Source organism: Quercus lobata, chromosome 7 (assembly GCF_001633185.2).
Source record: "Quercus lobata isolate SW786 chromosome 7, ValleyOak3.0 Primary Assembly, whole genome shotgun sequence".
In the NCBI taxonomy this organism is placed as follows: domain Eukaryota; kingdom Viridiplantae; phylum Streptophyta; class Magnoliopsida; order Fagales; family Fagaceae; genus Quercus; species Quercus lobata.
The window spans coordinates 16,920,726-16,948,061 of NC_044910.1; the positions used below are offsets into that span (position 1 = coordinate 16,920,726).

General features: G+C 37.5%; 1 protein-coding gene across 1 annotated transcript; it reads right to left on the bottom strand.

The window, feature by feature from the left end:
- Positions 1-24,509: 24,509 nt before the first annotated feature.
- Positions 24,510-27,057, bottom strand: LOC115953385 (transcription factor CSA). Its single transcript, XM_031071015.1, has 3 exons — positions 26,081-27,057; positions 25,318-25,749; positions 24,510-25,211 (listed from the first exon to the last, which is right to left on the bottom strand). The coding sequence occupies exons 1-3, from the start codon at positions 26,478-26,480 to the stop codon at positions 24,967-24,969; spliced, it is 1,077 nt and encodes a 358-aa protein (XP_030926875.1). The 5' UTR covers positions 26,481-27,057; the 3' UTR covers positions 24,510-24,966.
- Between the last annotated feature and the right edge of the window lie 279 nt (positions 27,058-27,336).

Consider the following 27,336-nt stretch of genomic DNA (forward strand, 5'->3'; position numbering starts at 1 on the left):
CCATGAACTCTCTTCTTGTAAAGTTTTTCAAGAGTTTGTGTTATGATAAATTTTATTGTATTCAACAAGTGAGTATGAGTTGAGTGATTTATGACTTCTCTCATATGTTCATTTATTTGTTGTGGTTTTGTCATAGATTGCCAAAGGGGGAGATTTTTAGGACATATGTGATTCATTGTTAGGAACATATGTCAATATAGAATTGGTTAATCCTTTGACAAAACGCACTTTACTTGTAATTGGGTAAATCTAGGATATGTCTAATGCTTCAAGGAATAAGGTTTCAAATTCAAGTGTTAAAACCATGCAAGTCTGTCCAAGAAACAAGTGAAGAAGTGTTGGATTTTAAAGCTCGACAGCTAGTATCTATTAAGGTTTAAAAGGCTGTTTCAGCTCGATGCTCGACAACTGCTCGATAGATAGGTTATCTGTTGAGGTTTACGAAATTTAGTTTTTTAGAGCTAATTTCACTCCAATCCTTGAATAGATGTTTAAGCTTTCTTTTCTCACAACCCTAAACATATATAAGGATTGTTTTAAGGGCCGTTACAGCTGATGCAACTCAATACAAAAAATTTTCACAAGCATATTGTGAACTTGAGACATATGCCCTAGTTCATCTTTCTATTCAAGAAGCTGTTGTTTTTGTACATCGTAGGGTTTTGTAACCAAGGAGTTTCATGATCTTCATCATGTTGATGAACTGAAGAACTTTGTAGCCAACATCCTTCTCAAGTTGGTGAGTAAGTCGTGTACTGGGATTCGTGCATCGAATTGGTTAGTCACGTATTGGGAGCCGTACATTGAAATGAGATATTGTCACTAGAGAAAAACTCCAATTGGATATTGAGGTAAGGATTCAACTGTAAGTTAATATAAGGTATTGGAATTCCTTTACTTGTAACCGCTTATTGTAATAATAGTGAATTCTCGAGAGTGGTGACCTTAAAATCACTCGATGGAGTTTTTGCCGTGTAAGTTTTTCCCATTCGTAAACAAATCATTGTGTCAATTTATTTTCCACTGCATTTTAATTTAGTTGGTGATTTATTTGTACTACCACGCTTATTGCATGCAAATTGAATTAATTAATTAACTTGGTTAATTAATTGATTAATTCATCACAAGGGATCAATACATTCTTGGCTTATCAAGATGGACCATGAAGGAAAGTGGCTGAGGATCTTTCATCCTGATAGAAGGGAATTTGCCCATTTAGAGAAAACGACAAAAGGTAAAGCAGCCAAAAAGGTGGATCTGAAGAGTGTTATCTAGAAGCTTTAGGAAAAGAAAGATTAGAAGTCAGCCCTTGGGACCTCTTAGAAGAGGAAGGCCAGCTAGGTGCTTTTGGAGAGGGAACCTCAAAAGAGGAAAATAATGAGAAAATAAGGAAGGGACCAGCCACTAATGTTGCAGACACAACATTGGTTCTGGTACTCTGGGCAACAAATGGAAGGAATCAGTGGTACACCAAAAACCCTAAGATGGCACTATAAAAGGAGGGGGAGCCAACAGTGAAAATCATTCAGCAATAGTGAATCAGAGGGAAAAGATCCTTTAGAAAACTCTTCTAGAGTTCAAAAAGGAAAAGAGAGGGAAAACACCATCCAGGATCCTGTGAGAGATACTAGAGAATATACTTGGATTCAAAGGGATTCAAACCTCACAAGTCTTGGAAGCCTAAAAGAATTATCTAAGTCTGTGATTTTTGAACTTATTTGGACCTTGTAAGTGCAATGAAAGCATAATGTATTAAGAAACTTAAGAAAATAATGAAGCTTTTCTTATTACCTTGAGGATCCCTAACATTTTACTTCTTTACCTCTTTACTTATATCATTCTTTACTATTCTTTACTATGCAATACGTATATATTTTCTATGTGTTAGTATGTATGTATTGTAGGATTCATGCTTTATGCACAACCTGGTTCGAAATCAGCCCATCTTAGCTGCGGTGAACCAAGCCCAATCCCTTAAACTTAAGCACAGGGCCCAGGATCCTTATTCTTCTACTTTGGCCTATATGCTATTTAGAAAAAAAGAACCCACACCTTGTTAGGTAGGGTTTGTCCCTGGTCATAGAACTAGTGACAATATTATTTTGGTTTAGGAGATTATTCGTACGCTAGTCCGTAGAAGTGGACAAAGGGGTTACATAACTCTAAAGCTTGATTTAGATAAAGCTTATGATCGCTTAGAATGGACTTTTATCCAAGAATCGCTTGAGTTCTTCCAAGTCCCGCCAACGTTAATTACACTTATTATGAACATGGTCTCCTTTACTCGATACTCTAGCCAATGGAACAAATCTTTGCTTCTAGAAGTGATCCCTAGTAGGGGAGTGCGTCAAGGTGATCCTTTATCCCCATATCTCTTTATTTTGTGTTTAGAATACCTTTCCATTCTGCTGGAAGAGGCGGTTAGGGACAATAAGATCCACCCCATTGTGTTTAGAGGGCAAGTTCAGATATCTTATTTATTCTTTGCAGATGATATATTTCTCTTCACCAAAGCCAAGTTAACGGGCTGCCAGAACCTTAAAAAACATTTTACAAAATTTTTGCTAATGCTTGGGCCAAATCATTAGCACTCATAAATCACGTTTCTGGTTCTCACTTAATACCCCCCGAAGAACGAAGGATTTGATTGCAGGAACAATTGATATCCCAACCATGATGCAAATAGGAACCTATTTAGGAACCTCTATTTTGACCACACGCCATACGACCAACGCATATCAATGTCTTGTCGATAAAATCCAAAAGAAAATTGAAGGTTGGCAAGCCAAATATCTGTCTGTGGTCGGTCATGTCACATTAATCAAATCCTCAGTGGCTTCCATTCCCCTCTATGTGATGCAAACAACGCTACTCCCGCAGAAACTAAGCCGAAATTTAGATGAAATGAGTTGCCAATTCTTATGGGGAGATACGACACAGTACAAAAGTTGCCATACTGTTAGCTGGGATACTATCGCGTCCCCAAAAGAGGCCGGGGAACTAGGCTTAAAAATGAGTCAACACATGAATATGGCTATGCTTATGAATCAAGCTTGGAGACTTCAACAACATCCGAATATGCTATAGGCACAAGTTTTAAAAGCCAAATATTTTCCCCACACAAACTTTTTTGAAAGTGTTAGGACTCCTCAAGGGTCCCACATTTGGAAAGCCCTACATGAAGGAATGCAATGGTTTCGGTGAGGGATGAGATGGATTTTAAGGGACAGTCAAACTATTTGGGTATGGGAGGATCTATGGATCCCTAGGGGCACGTTGTGTAGTCGTATTGCAGGGCCATTATTTCTAAATGAGGAGTAGCTTTTAGTGTGCTCTTTGCGAAACAATCATGCTTGGATTTCCTTCAAGTCTCCCTCCATGTTCAACTCGAACAACTTATTAAAGGTAACCCTGTGGTGCAATTTACTAGGATACATGATTCCTTTATGTGGCCTCACAATAACGGTATTTGCTCAGTTAGGTCATCCTCGAAATATTTATATCAAAAAGCGAAGGTCCTTATAAATAAACAATTGTGGAATTAGATCTGGAAGCACCGGTGTTCCAAAAAAAAAATCAAATTTTCATTTGGAAGGCTATGAGCAATCAGGTTCCCACAAGGCAGTATTTAGCCTTCTCTCGTCCAAATGTGAACCATATATGTCCAAGATGCAACTCTCTAGAAACCACGATCCATACATTAAAAAATTGCCCTTGGGCCAAAGATGTATAGGGTCATTCCTCGGGCATCCTGCCATTACCCTTACAATCCTGGTTTCAAACCAACGCCATTTCTGAGTGAGTCATCCTGCACCAGCAACTTCCCTAGAATATATACTTTCCTTTCCTATGTTGGCATTTATGGTTAGCTAGTGATGATGTACGGAAATCATCAGTGAGTTGTAGGCTCCAAGTCACTTTAATGGGTACCTGTAAATAAGAACGAAGGACCAAACAAAAGGCACTAGTGTGGTACTAGCTGAAAACCCTCTGAAAATTAGGTTAGCGAATGAGAAATCTCTATCAACTCTTTAGTGAGAGAGCTAGGGATTTTCTTTGTACTTGAGAAAAGTGGGGGTCTAATGCTTATATAGTGGTGAGTGGTGAATCGAGATCCCTTCAAAGTAGGGATCCTTCCTTGTTGGAAGGGTTTGGTACTTAGGGTTTCCGAGATTTTAGGATATCTTTCCATATGAGAGCAATATGGGCAGTGTCTTACGTGTTACGTAAGATGTTTCCATGTATAGATATTCGTGGGAGCCAAGCCAAGCCACGTTGGACCCATCGACCTCTTCACCTCGTTGGTCTCTTGTCCTCGTCCAAGGGTCCCTTTGTCGGCTTACAATGGCACCCGTCAGGTTGTCATAACGGGGTTGTCGTTTGTGCTATCGTCACCTTAAGTCTTCCGCTTTGCGTCCGTGCGACTAGCGAGCCTAAGGGCACCATCGGCTCCTTTGTATGACGTGTACAGAAGTATTGAAATTGTCTAAAAACACCCTTATCAGTTGCCTCTACTCCATGATACCATCAATTTTTGCTGACGGGCTGCAGGGTATCCAAGTATTAATGATCATTAATTAAGTGCTTTATTGGTGATAGTGCCATTAAATGGCATAGGCGGCTCCAAGCTTAAATGCCAGGCAACATGTGGCACCTGTTGGTTGGCCTTGTTTCCAATCAGGAGCGTCGCTTCGTATACCACACTCCTTCTCTCTATAAATAGTCCCTTGTTCTTTAGTCATTCTTTTCTAATTTGCTTTTCACTATTTGAGAGCTTGGGAGATCAAAGCTGCCATGACGCATCGTCATTTTTGTACAACCGTCACTCTTCGTACAACCGACATACAGTAAGTTTCTTTGCCTCATCCTCTATTTTTATTTACCTTCTTGTTTGTCGTCATTTGTTTAGAGACCAGTCAAATAGGTTCTTAGAATACCTCTGTCGCTTGTAGATGAATAGATGTCAGGTGGTAGAGAAGCAACGAGTGAACAGTCGTCATCAGTTTGTGAAAGCGTAGGCTATGATAAAGTCTATCCGTTAGGGCATGAGCTCAAGGAGGATTTAACTTGGTCCCTAGCAAGGGAACCATCCACCCATTCTCCCGCTGAAGGGGAAAAGGGCTATGAGGAGGATAAGGAAGGAGATGTCGAAGGGGAGGAAGGAGACTACGAGGAGGGAGGAGGAGATGATGACGAGGGAGATGAGAGTGACGGGGGGAGTGAAAAATATAATGAAAGGTCGATAAGTCAGGTTGACAGTAGTGGTACTAGGCCCTTCATTTTACCAAGTATATGGACGGTAAACGACTTTCACCAAATCTCAGACAACATTCCCCTCCGTCTGCCAATAGAGTTTGAGAAATGTTATTTAGGGAAGACAGCAGATGTGGGAATGTATGACACCATGTTTACTGTTAGGTTGAGATTGCCACTGATGGAGCTGCACTGTCAGCTTGCTAACTACCTCAACCTGTCCGTCAGCCAGATCGCCCCAAACATTGGAGGATTTTTATAGGTGCTGAGGTGATATAAGGTCAACTAAGCGGAGGGAACCGTCGGCTTACGCTTTACTAGTTTTTTTATTGTTATAAGCCCTAGCAAATCACTTCGTCAAAAGACATCTACCATTTTTTGGCTAGGAAGTCATCACTTAGATTTATATCCGACATGCCAGACTCTAACAAAAATTGGAAGAATAGGTATTGTTAAGGGGACGGAATGGGCATGCAGGCCTAAAGAGTGGGATGGTATGCTTGATGGGTTTGACAATACTTAGGGTGTTGTCAAGGAGTCTAGTGAGTCGTCAGTGTCCTTTTTTGTCGCCCCGTCAGCCACAACTGTGTACCTAACCTTCTACTCTTTTTGACTTTCAGCTCAAGTTTGTCCCGAGATAATTTACGAATAGGAGAATTTCCTTAATAGAATTTGGGCGATTCCTCTAGAAGAAAGGAAGTGGAAGGATTTGGTCACCCTCCACACCCTTCATGCATTTTGTGGAGGTTTAAAGCTAACGCCCATAGCTTGACGATTACATGCTTCTTCCTATCACCGTAAGTTCCTTTATCCGTCTACTTCTGTTTTTACTCCTCCTATCTGCATAACTCACTGTATTACTTTTTAAGAGATGGACATAGGCAGGCAGAGAGCTTTGGTGAGGAAGGCAGCTGCCGCTCGTAAGCAACAGGAGCAAGCGTTTAGGATTAGCTCCTATTGTGGGCCCCAAAACCACACTTAAGAGAAAACCCAACGCCAAAGATGACTGTCCGTCAAAGAAGGTGACAGGTCCACTGATTGGGGAGCAATAACAAAAGGCTCCGTCGCCCCTTCCCCCTCGTCATGGAACTGGGAAGGGTCTAATAACGGGGAAAGGACCCGTTGCTCCCAACCCTGACCAAAGGCTTGTTACTCAAAAAGATTATACGGTTAAGATGGTCACCTTGATCATTAAGGAGACGAACTTGGACCTATGTGGGAGGCACACTTTAGTGGACTTGGGGGCTTCTGGCCTCTATGACCTATCAAGGGTATGTTTCCGTCACTTATATTGTACTTTAATTATTTTCTCTTGATTTTAATTGTCATGCTTTGTTTCAGGTGTTGGCGTTCATGAAGGCCCTTCAAGACAGGTGTGTGTCTAGTGAGGGGGTGATCTGACAATTTCGTAAGCGCCAGGAGATCGAAAATAAGGAGCGAGCTCCATACTTGAAGGCCATCTGTACCCTTAACTAGGAGTTGACGGCTAAGACTAAGGTGCTTGCAGAGGAGACCCATCAGCTCGTGGAAGTGGAGAAAGCAAAGACCAATTTAGCGACGGAATTGGCCGTTCTTCGTGAATAGATGGAGAAGGCCAGAGCTTATGCCGTGGCGGAGTTTCATATTTCCCAACCCTTCTTCAATGTGTGCGGCATCTACTACGATGATGGGTTCGAGGATTGCTTGAAGCAAGTGAAAGCTGTTCATCCCAACCTTGACTTGTCCCAGATCGCAATAGACGATACCGTCCCGCCAACGCCTGGAGGAAAGGACACCGTCAACGATGAGACCGTTGACTCTATTGATACAGTTGAGTAAGAGGTAGAGACTGATGGCATGGTCATTGCCTAACCTGCTCCTTACAGTCCCGATGGGATCGTGGTCTCGTTCGCTGAGAACCCTAATACTGTTGACGGTCTGCCCATAGTGAATCCTACCGTTCTTGATGCCTCTCCATCTTGAATTTTTCTTTCTTTTTTTTTTTGTATTTAAATATTTTGTAAAATCATTTGTAAGACAATAATTAATGCCCCCCTCTTTTTGGGATCTTCAAGTAAAGACAATTACAATTTGTAAGATCAAGTACCCATTGGTATCCTGGATCATCCATCCACCCCGTAGGTAGAACTTAATATAATTCATAAGACTAGGTACCCGTCGGTATCCTGGGTTATCTGTCCACCCCATAGGTAGGACTTAGTAAAATTTGTAAGACCAAGTACCCATTGGTATCCTAGATCATCTATCCACCCCATAGGTAGGACTTAATATAATTCGTAAAACCAGGTACTTGTCGATATCCTGGGTTATCCGTCCACCCCGTAGATAGGACTTAGTAAAATTTGTAAGCCTAAGTACCCGTTGGTATCCTGGATCATCCGTCCACCCCGTAGGTAGGACTTAATATAATTCGTAAGGCTAGGTACCCGTCAGTATCCTAGGTTATCCGTCCACCCAATAGGTAGGACTTAGTCTGGTTTAGGTCGTCCACTGAAGGGTAGAGAGTAATGCAACATTTTTTATAATGCACTCAAGTCTTACTAATGATAGAAAGAGCTAAAAAAATAAACTTGACATCCTTAGAGTCTTTGACATTCAACTTTTGATATAAAAATGGAAAAACGAAAAGAATGTAATAAAATAAGCTGCATCTAACTATTACTGGTAGTACTTCCTCACGTGCTCGGTGTTCCACGGGTGATGGAGTCTCTACTCATTGAGGTTTTCCAAGTAGTAAGTCCCCTTCCTATGGCAGTCGGCAATCTCTAGTGGCCGTTGTCACCTTTCTTAGGACCAAGTCCCCAGTTTGAAAGTGGCGAGGCCTGATCTTTGTGTTGTAGTGTTTTGCCATAAGGTTCTAATAACGTGCCATCATCTGTTCTGCTGTTGCTCTAACTTCGTCAAGAAGATCTAACTGTAGGCGCATCCCTTCTTCATTCCTTCCTTCATCATGGTGCAACACTTGATAGCTGGTTAGTCCCACTTTCGCCGAGATGAAGCCTTCGTGCCCGCATATGAGGCAGAAAGGTGTCTCTCCTGTGGGTGTACGAGCCATTTTCCTATACACCCATAGGACACTAGATAACTCATTTGGCCATATGCCTTTTGCCTAAGGATGTCAATACCGTACCGGAGGCCGTACCGGTTTGGCCACCGGTACGATATATTTCGGATACCGATCAATACCGGTATACTGTTTCGGGTTTACATCTATTTTATATATTTAATATATGTATACACACACACACACACACACACACAAAATCTCTATTTACCATAAAACAATACCTCAAAAATTCATGTTTACCATAAAACATTACTTCAATTAAGAACAAATAATTCATAGTTTTAAATTTTAACATCAACTAAAAAAATAAATAAAATAAATAAAAAAAGGGTATATTTCATGTTTTGGTCCGGTATCCAATTACCGACCGGTACAGCCAGATTTCGCCGGTACGATGCCGGTACGGCCGGTATTTTTCCGGTACGAAATAGGGGGGTCGAGCGTACCGAATTGCTGGCCGGTACGGTACGGAATCGATAACCTTGCTTTTGCCCCCTCAAGCCGAGTCTTAATCATTTTGAGCAGGGATCAGTTTGTGACTTCAACTTGCCCGTTGGCCTGGGGGTGAGTGGGAAAGGAGTAATGATTCTTGATCCCCAACTATTGGCAAAAATATCTAAATGCATCATTGTCGAATTGCTTTCCATTGTTAGAGACAAGAACCCTAGGGATTCCAAAGCGGCAAATGATGCTTTTCTAGAAAAAGCTCCGAAAATTATTCTCCATGATAGTGGCTAATAGTTCGACCTTATCCTATTTGGTGAAGTAGTTGATCCCCACAATGAGGAACTTGAGCTGCTGCACAGCCATGGGAAAAGGAACTACTATGTCTAATCCCTATTAGGCAAATGGCCAGGGAGCGCTCACTGGTGTGAGTTCCTTTGTCAGCTGCCGTATGACGTTGCTGAAGTGTTGGCACCTGTCGCACGCCTTCATATAGGATTTCTTTATGCATAGTAGGCCAATAGTATCCAGCTCGTATCAACTTGTGCACTAGTGTGCATGCCCCCGAGTGGTTTCCGCATACCCTTTCGTGTACTTCTCTCATAACATTTTCTACTTCACTGGGGTCAGGCACCTTAGATATGGACGGGAGAAACCCCTTTTGTAAAGGACATCCCCCACCATGACGAAACTTGATGATTGTACCTTCAGCCTACGGGAAGCGTTGCGATCTTCTAGCAAAATCCCATCCCTGAGGAAGGATACAATTGGTGTCATCTAGTCGACTCCTAGGGGGATGACCTATACTTCCACTTTGTCAATTGCAGGGGAATATTGGATGAAGGATAATACTTGACTAGGGACATCCGTATACTCGACAGATGCTGCTTTGGCCAAATAGTCTGCCTATTTGTTCTCTTCCCTTAGGATTTATACAAACTTAACTGAGAATTCCTTGCCCATCTTGCTTTTGACCATACTTTAGTATTCTTTCATCCATTCCCCTTTGGCCTCGTAGTCACCATTGATGTGCTCGACCACAACTTATGAATCACAGTGTATGACAACTGACTTAGCTTCCGCTACTTTAGCTGAGTCGAGGCTTGAGACTGCTTCATATTTGGCCTCATTGTTGGTTGTTAAGAACTGAAGGCGGAATGCACATTCTGTGTCTTCCTCTAGTGACTATAGCAGGACCCCAGCTTCTCTGGCCTATTGGTTAGATGAACCGTCTGTCCATATCGTGTATGCCATCAGTTTTTCCTCTTCGTCTTCACATGTTATGAACTTAGCAATGAAATCAGCTAAAGCCTGCACTTTGATCGCGGTCCTTGGTCGATATTGGACACCGAACTCGCAGAGCTCAAATGCCCATAGAACCAATTGTTCTGGCTACATCCAAGTTATTCATCGTTTTTTGCAGCAGCTTATATGTTTGGACTACTATAGCGTGTGCTTGGAAGTACAGCCTGAGTTTTCGAGCAGTACTGATCAGTGCAAAGGCCAGCTTCTCCATTGGGGGATATCTCCCCTCAACTCCCCGAAGTTCCCAGCTAGTGTAGTATACGGGTAACTGCACTCGGTCTTCCTTCCGTATAAGAGCAGAACTGATGGTCGTTGGGGATATAGCTATGTAGAGGGAGAGCTCTTCACTAGGTTTGGACGGATTGAGTAGTGTAGGAATGTGAGGTATGCCTTCAACTCCTCAAAAGCCCCCCGGCACTTGTCAGTCTAATCGAAAGCCTTCCTTAGCACCTTAAAGAATAGTAAACACTTATCCGTTGCCTTAGATACAAAACGGTTAAGGGCTACAACCTTGCCATTCAGGCTTTGCACTTCCTTGATGTTCTTCGGAGGGGCCATTTCCATTATAGCCCGAACATTATTGGGATTGGCTTCTACTCTGCGTTGCGATGCCATGAAGCCCAAGAATTTTCCTGACGCCACACCGAAGACACACTTACTGGGGTTGAGCTTCATGTCATAGAGGCGAAGGGTATCGAATGTCTCTCGGAGATCGTCCAAGTGGCTAACTTCCTATGCGCTTTTCACAAGCATGTCATCTACGTATACTTCCACGTTTCACCCAATCTGCTGGGCAAACATCTTGTTTACAAGCCTTTGGTATGTTGCCCCTGTATTCTTCAATCCAAACAGCATGACTTTGTAGCAGAATAGTCCTTGGCTCATGACAAATGAAGTCTTCTCCTAGTTTGCTTCGTCCAACCTAATCTAGTTATACCCCGAGAAGGCGTCCATGAAACTTAACAGCTGATGACCAGCCGTAGAGTCCACAAGCATGTCGATGCGCGGGAGTGGATAGCTGTCCTTTAGGCAAGCCTTATTTAGGTCAGTGAAGTCTAAGCACATCCTCCACTTGCCGTTTGCTTTTTTGACCATAACCATGTTGGCCAACCATTCGGCATAGTAGACTTCTCTGATGAAATCTACCTCCAACAGCTTGCATACCTCTTTGGCTATGGCTTTTCCCTTTCTTGGGTGAAAACCCTCTTTTTCTACAGGATCAGGGGGAAGGATGGGCATACATTGAGCTTCTGTACCATGGTACCGAGGGCCTAGTATTTCTTTGTGGCTTTAGGCAAAGACGTCTTGATTGTTCTTTAGAAAGAGGGCAAGCTCTTCACTAACCGAAGGGTCAGCTTGTGTGCCGATACGAGTAGTCCTACCAGGGGTATCATCATCCAAGGAGATCTCTTCTGGATCCTCTGTTGCTTCTACAGTGACCTTTCTTTCTTCGATGTTCAAGGCTTGTAAATGATCATCCATCTCAAGCATGGCTATGTAGCATTTGCGGGTGGCCATCTGGTCCCTTCATGCTTCTCCTATCCCATACTCCGTCGGAAACTTTACTAGTAGATGGTATGTTGACGTGGCCACCCGCCATGCGTTAAGCATGGGACGACCAATGATCGCATTGTATGCAGAAGAGCAATCAACGAGAAGGAAATTGACCTCCTTAGTAAGCTGCTAAGGGTACGTCCTGACGGTTACTGGTAAAGTAATGGTTTTGACAAGGAAGACTTTAGTGCCACCAAATCCTACCAACGGCACCTTTGAGGGTCAAAGACGCTCTTAGTCAACCCTTATCTGCTGTAACGCAAGGTAGTAGAGTATATCTGCTGAGCTCCAACTATCCACTAGTACCCATCGGGTATTGAAGTCCACGATAGACAAGCTAATGACCAGGGCGTCATTATAAGGGTGATGTAGTCGCCTAGCATCTTCCTCTATGAAGCTGATGGCAAAGTTGTCGACCCTCATAGCTTTTGGGGGTCGTCCGAAAATCTGGATGCTTTACACCATACGTAAATACGTCGTCCTGCCTTTTTGGATGATCCCTCCATAGTGCTTCCTCCCACAATTACTCTAATCTTGCTGAGTGGGGCTTTGGGCCTTTCTTCGGCCCATCGGTTGGGTTCGTCCCTTGGCAGGTTTTCACCACCCCTGACGAACTATTGTAGCTTCTCTTGTTTGATGAAGGCCTCGATATGCTGTTTGAGGTTGTAACACTCAGAGGTGTCATGCCCATGGTCCTGGTGAAAGTGGTAGTACTTGTTCCGAGGCCTCTTGCTTCAATTGCCTTTCAGCTTGTCCGACCATGTCAGCGTCGCGTCGTCCCTTATCTGCATGAGGACTTGACCCAGTGGGGTATTCAAGGGGGTGAAATTTGTCGTCCTTCCTAATGGGGGTTTTGATCTCCTTTTGTCCCTTCGCTTACTCATTCAAGAAAACTTCCTTCCTCAGTCCGGATGATGGTCGTCTTGCTTTTGTCTCTTCTTCGGCTTGTCCCCACGGGCTATCATTGCGTCTTCGGCATTCATGTATTTTGTGGCTTTGTACAGCGTTTCGACCATCATCTTTGAGTCATTTTTGTAAAGGGAGAAGAGAAATTCCCCCGGTCGTAGCCCACGGGTGAAGGCAATAACATGGATTTTGTCGTTAGCTTCATCAATCAGAAGGGCCTCCTCTTTGTTGAAACAGGTTTCGTATGACCTTAGGCTTTCATCTTCCCGCTGCGTAATGCTTAGTATGGCCGTTGAGGATCTTCTGTGTCTTTGCCCCCTGATGAAGTGCGTGACAAAGTGTCCACTCAACTTTTTAAAGGTGGAGACACTATTCAGGGTAAGTTTGCTAAACCATACCCTTGCTAGCTCCTTCAATGTGGTAGGGAAAGCTTTACACATAATTTCTTCTAGAATTCCCTGCAAGTACATAAGGGTTTTGAATGACTCCAAATGGTCCTGTAGGTCCTGCAAATTGTCATATGCCTCCACTTATGACATTCGAAACTTGGCCGGAAAGGGGAAGGAAGTCACCTGTGCGGTGAAGGGTGAGTCGATCCGCTGGACTAGTTTGTCCAAGTTAGTGGATACCTGTCCCCTTAGGGCAATCATCATCATGTCCATCTCTTCTTTCATCGTCTGCATCTCCATGCCATGCACAACGCACCGACTTCCAGCTTAGAGGGACGACTGGTATCCTGTTGATCTCGTCTACTGACGGCATTTCTTTCATCTTGGTTGTCCCTTTCTTGGTGATCATTCGTCCGAGGATGATTGTTGTCACGTTCGTCCCTGTCTTGTCTGTCATTCTGATCGTTCGACTCCTGGTCATTCCATTGCTCTAGCTGTCGTTCCAACTCGTGGTTCTGCTAAGTGAGTCGTTCAACCGCTACAGCAAGGGTTTGCACTTGCCTCTCCAATGCGTTGGGCAGGTTTCCAGTCTCTTGGTTGGTAGTGGCCATTGATCGTGTTTGGACCATACAACTCTTTGTCTTTGAGATGGCGATATGGCTTATCACTCGTCATTTCCCACAGACGGCGCCAACTGATGATGTGCAAAAATCGTCAATGAATCGTAGGCTCCAAGTCACTTCAATGGGTACCTGTAAATAAGAACGAAAGACTAAACAGAAGGCACCGATGTGGTACCGGCCAAAAGCCCTCCGAATGTCAAGTTAGCAAATGAGAAACCTCTATTAACTCTTTAGTGAGTGAGCTAGAGATTTTCTGTGTACCTGAGAAAAGTGTGAGTCTGGTGCTTATATAGTGGTGAGTGGTGAATCAAGATCCCTTCAAAGTAGGGATCTTTCCTTGCTGGGAGGGTTTGGTACTTAGGTTTTCCGAGATTAAAGGATATCTTTCCAGATGAAAGCAATGTGGGCAGTGTCTTACATGTTACGCAAGATGTTTCCATGTATAGATTTTCGTGGGAGCCAAGCCAAGCCACGCTGGACCCATTAACCTCTTCAGCTCGTCAGTCTCTTGTCCTCGTCTAAGGGTCCCTTTGTTGGCTTACAATGGCACCTGTCAGGTTGTCATAATGGGGTCATCATTTGTGCTATCATTGCCTTAAGTCTTCCGTTTTGCATCTGTGCGACTGATGGGCCCATGGGCACCATCAGCTCCTTTGCATGATGTGTACAGAAGTATTGAAATTGTTTAAAAACACCCCTATCAGCTAGAAATGAGCATATTTTTAAAAACTAATCTAGCTCCCAACATAGAATTGTCCACAAAACAATTGAAGCAGCAATCGAATTGTTTTACTTGGCTAGCCCTGTTAAACCAGTTAGGAATATTATTCCTCAAATTATCAAGCGGATTGCCCTAATTGACCCATTCACTAAGCTAAATATGGATGGTAGTGCTTTAGCCAACCCAGGGAAGGCCAGGGGCAAGGGGTCTGCTTCGAGATAGCTCAAGCTTATGGATATAAGGATTTTCTATAAGTATAGGGATTGCTACTAATAATATGGCCGAGGTGGGAGCTGTGCATCAGGGTCTTATGATGGCGTGGGATTTGGGTTTCGAATTCATCCAACTAGAGCTTGATTTTGTGATAGTATTATCCTGGATAACTGCTACAACTGAAAATTTCCCTCCTAATGTATTTCCTTCAATGTGTGATTGCAAGAGCCTTATAGAGTGGGCATGGGTGGTCCAGGTGCGCCACGTCTACCATGAGGCCAATAAATGCACAGATGCATTAGCGAAATGGGGAAACTATCAGCAGCAACTTTTGACCATCTACGACACCTGTCCCAATTTTGTATGTCACTGTTTTGTAAGGGATATGGCAGGTCTCGGGATTAGTAGAATATGTCCCATAAGGCCAAATATAGTTGCGTCTGTATAAACTCTTTTATAATTAAATAAGACTTTCCCATTTCCACCAAAAAAAAAAGATAAATAAATAAATAAACACCAAGAGCGCTTCAAAATGCACGGATGTGGGAATATGTTCTCCCTTTTTATTGCCATGAAGAAAAATGTTTTGAAGATCTTTCTTAAATTTTTTTTTTCAAGGACCCTTAATGAATTTATTAGTTTGTATTGCACTGTACGTTCATGAAAATTTTTGTTAATTTGTCTGTCGACTTTTTTTGCAATGTAAGTTTCTTTTTTATGAATGAGTATCTTAGAAATAAAAATTAAGAAAATAATATTTATAAATATTTCTCAAAAAAATAAATGTATATGAATATCAATAAAAGCATATATATATATATATATATAACTGAATATTTATTAACAGTTTTTTTTTTTTTTTTGTATGGACTCAATGCTTTTTTTTTTTTTTTTTTTTGACAGTAAAAGTAGCACCAACCAACTAACTTCTTAGAATAATATTCATAGGGAAAACAGGAAATAACATTGAGATAGAAAGCATATATCGCATCAATATATATAAAGTGAAACAAGAAAATTGTTAAATATACATTATATAAACAATTTCTAAGCACAGTTGCTATTTACTATATAATTTTTTAAGTACTCCCATAAAGAGCTTTGTTTTTGTTTTACTATAATTATAGAAGTTGATGAAACTGCATGGCCAGTACGTGGATTCCTCCTTGAATGGAAACCTCAAAGTCCAATGAAAACATCAGCAACTTGGCTTCCACACCGACCAATATAACCAATCCAAAGAAGACGGATGTTTGTTAGAGGATTCTTTATTTTAACGTCATAACATTGTGGCACATTTAATGAGAAATACCATGTGAATGAGAATTTATAAGTTTTATTGGTTGGCATGTCCATAAAAAATTAAGTTTTTCCCGTTAGATTCTGCGGTTCTATTTTTTTTTTTTTTTTTTTTTGCAAATGCCATATTTTCACTGTTTTATAATATGATAGTGAAATTCTGATTTGTTGACCAGGAAACAGCTCAGTCGACCTGTTGGAGAATCCAAGGTGGTAAATTTTTAGTCATGCTCATGATTTGAAGGGCTGCAGAACGGTCCTATGGCTCACAAAGCACGGAGGGTTTATCTAGATCAACGTGAACATTGCGTGGATTAACTCAGAATAAAATTGTTGGAACAGAGAACAATTTTGTTCTCTCTCAATAACAATCAGAGTTATTGTGTTTCTATTGTTGTTATATATGATAAGATATTACGATCATGTCATAACAAATCAACAATTTATAATACATTAATTCATATGGGACAAAAGCTTCAACTTGTCAATTGTCATGAAGGAGACAAAACAAATTAGTAAGGGGTAAGCCTGTGGTCATAACATCTGCAATATGATCTTCTGTCAAAGATAAAATGCACATGTAGATCTTTCCTTACAACTAATTTGTCACGCATTAAAAAATAAAAATATCCATTTCAATATATTTAGTTCTGGCATGAAAAGTTGTATTTGCATTGAGATAGGAGGCCCCAACATAAAGCATTGGAGAAGTAGGAAGTGACACTCAAAGTTCACTAATAAGGATTGATCAATCCATGAGATTTCAGCATCAATTGCTACAAAAGTTTTGTGCTCGAATTCAACTGAAGAAATGGGCAATCATTCACTGATTTCTAGTAGACCATGAGATATGATTGGTGCCAAGAAAGATGGAAAACTCACCTGTTAAAACGCAGATCATCAATACACCCTACCCAATTTGGATTTGAGAAGGCTTGTAAAGACATAGGAGAACAATTTGATTTTAAAAATATAATAATAATAACACTGTCTTTAGGCATTTTTTGAAGCCATACAAAATTCGATTGAGTTATTTATTCTTTTATATATATATATATATATATATATATGCTAGAAGAAGAAAATTAAATATAGAAAACAATCAATAAAAATTGACTTTTTCCAAGATTAGCTAAATTAACGAACAAATCCAGAAGAAATGATATTGAAATCTATTTGTATAGACCAATCAGAAGCCCTAAGAATTTATAATTGCCTCAAAAGGTCTAATATACATAGCAACCCTATTGGAGCTTTTAAATTTATTTGCATTCAAATGTTCAGTAGGAGAAGTGTCCATGAATTGACATACTTTGTTTATATCAAAGACCATATATCTGGCATATAGAGAGAGTAAGTCCCTACAATTTGGAGATAGAATGATAGATCATCAAGACTCTTCCCACATATCTTGAAAAGCTTTGTGGAAGCTGAGAAATGAGTAAAAACAGCTTTATGGTCTGTTTGGATTGAGGGGAGTGAGAGGGAGTGGAGTATAGTAGAATTAGCCCAAAATTAGCTTATTTTCAGCTAATTCTACTATGCTTTCCTCCACTCCTCCTTCAATCCAAACAGACCCTCAGATTTTTTCATACCATTTTTTTTGAGTAAGCAGGAGACATATTTATAGTTGCAACTTTCACCTTGGGCATATAAGTTCAACCTCTACTGTTAAGATGACCAATCGAAGAGGGGCTAGCCATCCTTGGATGATTGATGAACCCATCCTTCGTCTGAGACGCATAGGACAATTATCTAACAAAATTAAAATAAATCAAAACATACAAAAGGAAATTCGTTGAAAACAAATACTATTGACCTAGATCCACACTCAAAATAATTTTGAAATAGTTGAGTTAACACTACTTGAGTATGCCATCTTGTGAATTGTGTCATAATATATATCTCTTACAGGTTTTATTTGTAGCAAAGGAACTACCATGTTACCCTTACTTCTAGTTTGAGAATAGATGGGAAAACACATAAAATAATAATAATAATAATAATAATTGGCTAACATATTGTGAAAATATTTGGCTTAATTGATGGGTTATTTTAGTGATTTTGAGGGAATATTAGATATTTTTGTGAGATTTGGGGTTAATCTAGTGATTATAGGGGTCACAAGGTTAATTTGATGATTATGGTGATGATACCCTTACTTCTAGTTTGAGAATAGATGGGAAAACACATAAAAAAATAATAAAAATAATTGGCTAACATATTGTGAAAATATTTGGCTTAATTGATGGGTTATTTTAGTGATTTTGAGGGAATATTAGATATTTTTGTGAGATTTGGGGTTAATCTAGTGATTGTAGGGGTCACAAGGTTAATTTGATGATTATGGTGATGACAAGAGATATTTTTATAAAATCTATGGAGCCAGGGGGCATTTTGGTGATTTCATTGTTGTTTTGGATCTTTTGTGTAATTTTCATAAATTTCGGGATAATAGTAAAATTTTAGAACTATATAGGGGCAAATGTCTAATTTTAGTGAGATTGAAGGGTCTTTGTGTGATTTTTGAAAGTATAGAGGTAGTTTGGGATTAATGGAAAATGAAGAGGCAGCCTTGCAATTTAGATAAAATTAAGGGCTGATGAGGTAGCTTTATTTTTTATTTTTTTCTAAAGTGGGCTTGGTTGATTTATAATTAGGAAAGGGCTTTGGGCTTTGGGTTATTTTTTTTATGATGAGTTGGATTCTTGGGCTTATGAGAGTGTGGGGGTTGATTTCAAAAACAGGCTTTCTGTTGAAGCTAAGTGGACTACATTTGTGAAGACACGGCGGTCTGGGTGTCTTCAATGGGAGCTGGGTCAGGTGGGTTTAGATTGGGCTTGTCAAAATGTTGTATTTAATTGGGTCCAGTCTAGGTACACGTAGAACTCTGATGGCTAATCTGATGGTGATGATGGATGGATTGAGATGCACCATACAATACCTCTCACATCATTTTCATTTTTTCAAAAATTTTTACTTTTTTTAAACTTTCAACTTTTTTACCTTTCTAACTTCCTTAATTTTATGGTTGGTATTAAAAGTTAACTTTTTAACTTTTAATCTGAACCATTGAGAAGGTATTGTATGGTGTAATAATCTTAACTATTGCATTAGATTTCAATCCATGATAGATTTGTAGTGACTCAATTTGAGGGGGAAGGGAGGGGAAGTAGAGTAGAGTTGGCTAGAAATTAGGTTAATTTCCAGTCAAGTCTACTCTACTCTACTTTTCCCTATTCCAGAACGGACCATTAGAGTGAGCCTAATTTAATAAACTGCACATATATAGATTGAAAGATACTTCTAGTCCCTAATGGTATTGGTATTGTGTTGACAGTCTTCTTTTATATATGGTCTCAACTCTCAACCCAACATATAGGCCTTTACTTGTTTCTTGATATACTTTTGGCCCTTCTTAAGACCACAAACATTGGCCACATCCAAACCATCAAGAATAGTTGCTAAATGAATCAAGTCAAGTGGAGTACTAAAATTTCAAACCTGTTCATTTAAATTTATTTCAAACACAAGCTGAGATTTAGTTAATATAAATATATTTTTAGACAAGAGAGTACTCATGCCATAGCTTGGCCAATAATAGCTTGGAGTTGTCCTCTACATTGTCTACACAAGATAGCCAAATCCACTGCAGGGACAACCCTGGTCTTTACCAAAACCACCAGGTTCACCACGTTTCACCATCTCTCTCCTATAACTTAAAATCTATACAAATTTCTCCTTAAAGATTATATTCAACGTAATTTGCTCACTATGGTCCGTTTGGATTGAGAGAGAGGGAGGGGGAGTAAAGTAAAGTAGAGTAGATTTAATATAAAATTAACTTATTTTTAGTCAACTCTACTCTACTCTCTTCCACTCCCCCTCCTTCCCCCCTCCCCCTCCATCCAAACAGACCATAAATGCTTCAACGAACTAGAAAAACTCTTCAAAAATTCTCAAGAAGTTTCGTATAATGTCACCATGATAATTTCATGGATATGATTTATTATAATACCATTGTTTTTAATGAGCTATTTTTAAAAGATTTTTGACCCAATAACTTTCTATGTATACAAATCTATAATCTCTTTCTCAAAAAATAAAATAAATCTATTATCTATATTATATTACATACAAAACAGGAGTTTAAATTTTTGTTGACCAAATAATATCGTGCATCATCAACTTTTGAGATATCTATCTTCTAAAAAAAAAAAAAAAACAAAACAAAACAAAAAACAACAACAACTACAACTACAACAACAACTTTTGAGATCTCTCAGTCTTACACATCATTTTTCTAATAAAGTTAAATTTTATATTAAAACACTATTAGAAAAACCAAAAAAAAAAAAAAAAAAACTCTATTAAAATCATATCACATCATATTTTATTTAAATGATATAATAATTATAGTTTCATATATAAATACAATTATAATCCCATAAAAAATACAATCATAATAAATGCCTATTAATAACTACCATAATTATCAAATTTCCTAATTACACATAAAAAAAAAATCATAGTTTGTTAAATTTACCCATACATATATAATATATAACATATATAAAATTGAAGATTTTAACTTTTGATCAAGCTCATAATATTTTTGCATACGTTTTAGAGGCCTTATAATTAGGGGTGTGCATCAGAGCCACTAACCCAATGCTTCAAGTTGATAGGTTAGAATTTTATTTTGAGCATCGGGACAAGTTGGGTTTAGGTTGATAGTTTTCTCAGCCCACCTAACCCAACTGACCCACCATCTATATGAGCTTATTTTATTACCCCTATTTTAATTTTTTTTAATTTGACTAATTTTGGTATTTTGAGAATTAGTTTTGATGAACTTGAGAATTTGGAAAATAATTTAACCATATTATATGGATTGTAATAATTTTATTGAAATAGTTTTTAAATAATTTATGAAATTCCATTTTTATACAAAATATAAAACATGTATCCACAACCTACCAACCTAACCCAATCCATGTGGGTTGGGTTGTATTGGTTTCTACACATGTGATGGGTTGGGTTGGGTTGAGAATTTCTTAAATCGAATCATACACAACCCTACTTACAATTATATATGTCATCATTTTAAGGTACATTTTTAATTAACTTTTAATTCTACTTTATGCTTAAACTCTCCATTAAAATTTTACCATAATTAAAATAAGAGACTATTAATAACCACCATAATGACCTATTAATAACTAATATAATTACCTATGAATAACCCACCATAATGAATAGTTTTTCATATTTAGAAAATAAAAATAAAATTATTAATAGCTACCACAATAATCAAATTTCACATTTAGGCCAAAGAATAAAAGAAAAAAAATCAAATTTTGTTAAACTTTCCATATTGTGCCACATAAGTTTTTGAAGTGTCATAATTTTATTATTCTAATATATATATATATATATATTAAACTTGGTGTAACTTGAACCCAATAACTTGTTATTGAATTCATATTTTGAAAATTCAACCGTTGAATTGCATGTTCTATACGTTCTTAACATGCATGTCAATTTCCATGTCAACCGGATGTAATTTACCATTTGATCCATATATAATAAATTGAATTTAAAATTTATTCTATATTTAAGCTCTATTAGAATATATCAAAATAATAATCAATGGTTATTCATAAATTTCATAATTATCAAATTTAGTATTTAGGAAAAAAAATAAATGAGTGAAAAGAAAATTCAAATTTGACAAAACTTTCCTTACATTGAAGGGGCTACTAAATATTTTTACAAATTTTTATTTCTAAACTACAGGATTTATAATATCCATCATTTTATTAGTTTTATGTCCACTGCATTTTTTAAAAAAAAAAGAAATAAATTTGTTTGTTATAAGAATTTTTATAATTAATCTTTCTATAATTACTATTTTAATTTTCTTTGTAAATTTGTGTTAACATTTAGATGGTTATGTGGCATGGGTTTTGGTTGGTATTGTATTTTTGTCATATTGCAGATTTCCAGGCCCCGTCGTCTTTATGTGACCGGTGGAGAATTTGGAAGGGTGTGTCAAAAAAGTGTTGTGAAATGCCAAATCAAAATTTGGCTCTTAACCTTCCTCAAAAAAAAAAAAAAAAAAAAAAAAAAAATTGGCTCTTAACATTGTTGAACCGACGCAATAGAAAAGGGAATAGTTTGATCTTTTCGTCAAATAATAATTTAATTCAATTGTGGTCCTACTTTTAATAAGGAATTGACATCACCAATATTCTATAAAATTAATTTTATGTTGATTGATGATTGGCAATTAAACAATCATGAAAAACTGTATTTTATTTTTATTTTTATTTTTATTTTTTATTGAAAGGGGAAAAACTGTTAATTGTCACGTTTTATATTTATAGAAGGATATAATAAAAGTCTCATGCATGCAGATCCGTTAATTAAGACCCCACTATTAGCTACTATTGCTACCAACACAAACCTCTAATTCCTACATCACCTGGAATCTGTAGTGGCATAAATATGAAGCTTAATTATAAGATTTATATTAAGTGGTGAACAAATTTGTTTCTTTTCTTTTCCAAGGATCGAGGTGAAAATTTAGTTTTTACACAGCTAAATAACCATATTTTGAATTTACACGTCTCAAACCAACTATTTTTTTTTTGAGAAACACACGTCTCAAACCAACTCAAGACCACAATTTCAACTTCCTTTGTTTTAATAAAACATTTTATAAGCTATATTTACTGACTCTCTCTTTAATTTACTTTTGTAACTGTATTGGATATGTGTTGTATACTTGTATTTGCTGTGTTAGATACACTTGGCAACATAAGCAAGGTGTAGGTTAGCTTAAGGCATGTTTGACAATTGTATGCTTACCTTTACATTAATAAAGTTTCTATTATTCAATTTTCAAATATATATATATATATTGGTCTCTAAACTTTACTAAAAAATTATTTTTCATTCCTAAACTTTACAAATTTTATGTTTCATCCCTAAATTATTGAAAAAAGTTTTTTTTTTTCTTTTTTTTTTTGTCCCTATTTTTGCCTCGAAACTATTATTTAAAAAAAAAAAAAAAAAAAAAAAAAAAAAAAACTATACAAAGTTTAGGGGGAAAAAAACATTAAAATTTAGAGACAAAAAACAAACATTTAGTAAAGTTTAAAGTTCAAAAATAATATTTTAACATAAATTCAATTAACAAAACCTACCATATACTCCTCTTACTTCTTTTTTTTTTGGGAATCAACACCCCTCTTACTTAAATGGTAAATTTTACAATAAATTTAATTAATTTTTTTAAAAGAATAAATTTAATTTATTGGACCTACCATTTATGTGAAAGAAAGTACCACTCCTAGACTGATAAAGTCTCCTGTTGTTGAATAAGAGATCTAGAAACTAATTGATGTATTGATTTGATGATAAAGATAAATCATTAAGACTTCATTTGAGAGTTCATAAGGGAATAGAATAGAATGAAATGATCATAAGAGAATGGAAATGAATGCAATGAAATGGAATATAATTAAGTAAATGAAATAAATAGAAAAGAATGGAATGAAATGAAATGGAATTAAGTAACCTTTGAATAGATGTTTTAAAATAAAGGAATGGAAATGAATGGAATGTAAGTAATCTTATTTGGAAGTAACATAGAGGGAATGGAATGGATTCATTTTATGTCAATATTAATATTAGACCCCTATTTTAAAATAAAGAGTTGAATATATAGGGATATTTTAGGAGTTTTAGTAAAAAAAATCATTAAATCTAATTTTATCACCTCTCATTCCTCCCAATTTTGGGAGAAAAGAAAATTTAAGGTTATAAGGGAATAGAAAGGGATAAGTGTTCCCTTCTACCCATTTCATTCTCTCCTACTTAAACTCTCAAACAAGGTCAAAGGAAGGGGAGAATATTCTAAATTATTTTTTTCATTCTATTCCATTCCCTCCTTCCAAACGAGGGCTAAGAGTGGATGTCGTAGATTTAAAACTAAAAAAAAGAAAAAGAAAAAGAAAGGGTGTATGAATGGTTACTCGAGAATTTTTTTATTTTTATTTTTATTTTGAGCAAGAAAATAATTTTAAAGATTGTTTAGCGTTTGATATTAATTTATTTAACTTTTAGCAAAGGTGAAAATGTTAAAGTATATTTTTACTTTGAAAATATAATATTTTAAAATGTCGTACATAAAAACTTTTTTTTTAACTAAATTTCATTTAAAATGCACCTATAAGCTAACTTATTACTTATTTTTTTCTACTATTTGCAGGTTCCATATTAGTATCACCTAATTATTTTATTTTGAATTTTCATATTTTTTTTCCTATTCCACTTGAGTAGACTTTTATTTTATATAACATTCACATTTTATTTAAATTATTTATTTTATATAACATTTACATTTATCTACTGTACATCAACAAAAATGTATAAAAGTTATTTGCTGACACTTGAAAGCTGGAAAAAAAAGAAAAAGAAAAAAAGAATAAAAAGAAGCTAATTCCACACGGACAAGCATAAATTCTTGTGTAAGGGTAGTTATGAATGTTACAAATAAAATTACTCAAATTTTCCATGGGTGTTTTTATTTAATAATATTTTTAGCCGAAACTGAAAGGGGAGTCTGTTGCATAGGCAAAAGATGTGGTATTAAAAGCGAGGGCGTGTAAAACATGGTCAAAGAAAGTATACCAAACACCAATATGGAGATGCAGAGGGCATTGAAAAGTCATGAAAGTTGGGCAGGTTCATTCATTGAGTCAGTAATACAAGAGAAGCAACCAACTTTGGCTTTGCCTCACAAATACAATGCTACAGCATCACAGAGAGAATATAACAAAGCCTTCTGTTGCTGGATAAGTACAAAATCAAAACCACAGTTTAATAATTATTCTGAAACTCAGAACGCTCTCTCTCTCTCTGCCTCTCTCTCTCTCTCTCTCCTATTCCTTTTACCCCTCTTTTTTTTTTTTTTTTTTTTTTTTTACTGTAATGCTATCTTTTTCCTTATCGGGAAATTAACTGTACATATACACTGTAAAAATAACCTGCCTCAGGCCCACATTTTCACAGACCTACTAAAATGCTTCTTCAAACTAACTCTTTTGCCCTTTTCCTCCATTCTCAGCTTCTCTCTCTCTCTCTCTCTTAAATGGGCTTAAACCAAAACCCATGTCTTTAACTTTAAGTAGCTCCAACTCCAAGGAAATCAATAAAGGGCATTTTGATTCTTTCATTCAAATTTTCATTTTCCCCAGACACTGAGATATTGGTCTTATTGGTGGCAACTGACTCAGCTGCAGAGACTTCTGAGTTTGAATCTGAATGACCAGATGGGTCCACACCCATAACTGTTCCCATAAGCCCAGGTTGATAGAACCCATTCCCAGTACAGTAGAACTTGTCAAACCCCCCATCTCCCAAAGAACCTGAAACCCAAAAATATAATATGAATAAACTTGTAAAAAAAAGTTAAATAATAACAAAAACCAACACAACGAGCAGGTGATTGGAAGTTGTGAATAAATAACATACCCATCTTTGATCCATAAGATTGGTGGTATTGTTGAACTGGACTAAACTTGGTGATAAGACTTTGGGGCACTTTGTTTGAAGAGGGAGTGAGAGAGAGATCAGTGCAGGTTGAACCAGATTCATCCATGGTGCTTGAGTGAGTTGATTCACTGCAAGTATTGTTTTGTAAAGTCATATCAGTAAGCACTTGAGAAGAGGGCTTTCTCCTCCTGTAAACACTGGACTGTTCCCTGTGTTTCCTAGCCATGATCACATGCCAGTGATTCTTGACTGCATTATCAGTTCTGCCAGGGAAGAGCCTAGCAATCATGGCCCATTTGTTACCATACAACTTATGTGCACCTAAGAGTCTTTCTTCCTCTTCCTCTGTGAAAGCCCTCCTATTAATTCTTGGGTCTAGCTGATTAAACCACCTTAATCTGCAACTTTTCCCTAAACATCAAAGGAAAAAAAGAAAAAAAAAAAGAAAAAAAAAAAGAAGAAGAAACTTTTCAAGATCGTAGAAAAGAAAAATGAAATCTTTAACGGGTATTATCATTTTACCATGAAAGAAAATAAATTAAAAATCAAATGTATCTTCAAAGTCATTTAGTAGTTCATTTAGAATCTGATCGGCTTTCAGAATACCAATCTAGGACAGGAAAAAAGGTCACTTTTTTTCTATCTCTTAGTTATGATCAAATCTACATAGATATGACTTTGTGGACATTTTTCAACCAAATTAGTCATTGTCAACTTTTACTAGTAGGAGTGTTAGAATTACCTGATCTTCCTTCAAGATTCTCGGCAATCAAATTCCAGTTTTGAGGACCATATTGGGCGACAAGCTCTTTGAGCTTGGCATCTTCAGCTGGCCTCCAATGGCCTCTGGCACAAAGCTTAGTGTGCCCACTTTTCCCAGCACCAGAACTTTTGCCTTCCTCTTCCTCGCCAAATTTTACAGACAGTCCTTTTCTCTCATCCCCCAAATACCCATCACCAACCCTTTTCTCTATAGAGGGGTTCAAAATCTGAAACCCCATTTCAGAAGTCTTAGAATCTTTCTCTAAAGGATGACCCACTATGACCCCAAGAGAAGGAGGAGGAGGAGGAGGAAGCATAAAGTTCATATTTTTATACCCATTGAAACCATTGCCATCACTCTTTAGGTGTTGTGGACTCATTGTTACTGAAATCCCAGATAAACCCAGGAAAGAAAATGAGAGAAATACTTAGGAAAAGAAAGCAGAACTTCAAAAAACCCAAATGGGTCTTTCTCTTAAGTATAATGCCACCAAAAAAAAGGAGAGGAAAAGAGAGCTTGAAATGCTGATAAGAAAAAGATTTAAAAAGCTGGGACTTTGTTTTCGATTCTTGTTAGAGAGTGGTAACTGATCAGAAAGCTAAGATTGTTACCTACTCAGATTAGTTTGGCTTTCTAGACGGGGCTGCGAAAAACATTTTTAAATAAAAAAAATACGAACAGAAAATAGACTGCGATGCTATGTTGAAAGAGAAAGCAATAACAAGAAAGAAAAGAAGAACCCACACGATTCTTTCTCTCTCTCTTTCCTACAGTCCCACTCTCACTCTCTTCCTTCTTTACTCTCTCTTTTGTGAAGAAAGGAAATGAGGTCAGGCTCCTTATTTTGAGACTGATCTCTCTCTCTCTCTCTCTGAGTCTCTCTCTTGGTAAAAATATGATTTTATCTCTCTCACTAGGAAGTAGGAAAGTCTGTGCAGTACATGCAATTCGAGAACCGCTCGTGTGGGTGGTGGGACTTGGGACTCCATCTTAACATTTAAATAACTATATGTTTTGGTCTTTGGTTCTGCTGTTGCTGTTACTTTCTCACTTTCTCTTTCTCTCGGGCTTTGTGACAAAACCAGTCTTGTTTGTCTGTTTGTGAAGATGTTTTATTGTTTTTTTTTTTTTTTTTGCTTTTCAGTTTCTTTTTTTGAACCGACTTAACACTCACAATATTCTCACAATGATTTTATAATAAAATTTAAATAGTAAACTTTTAATAATAGAATAAT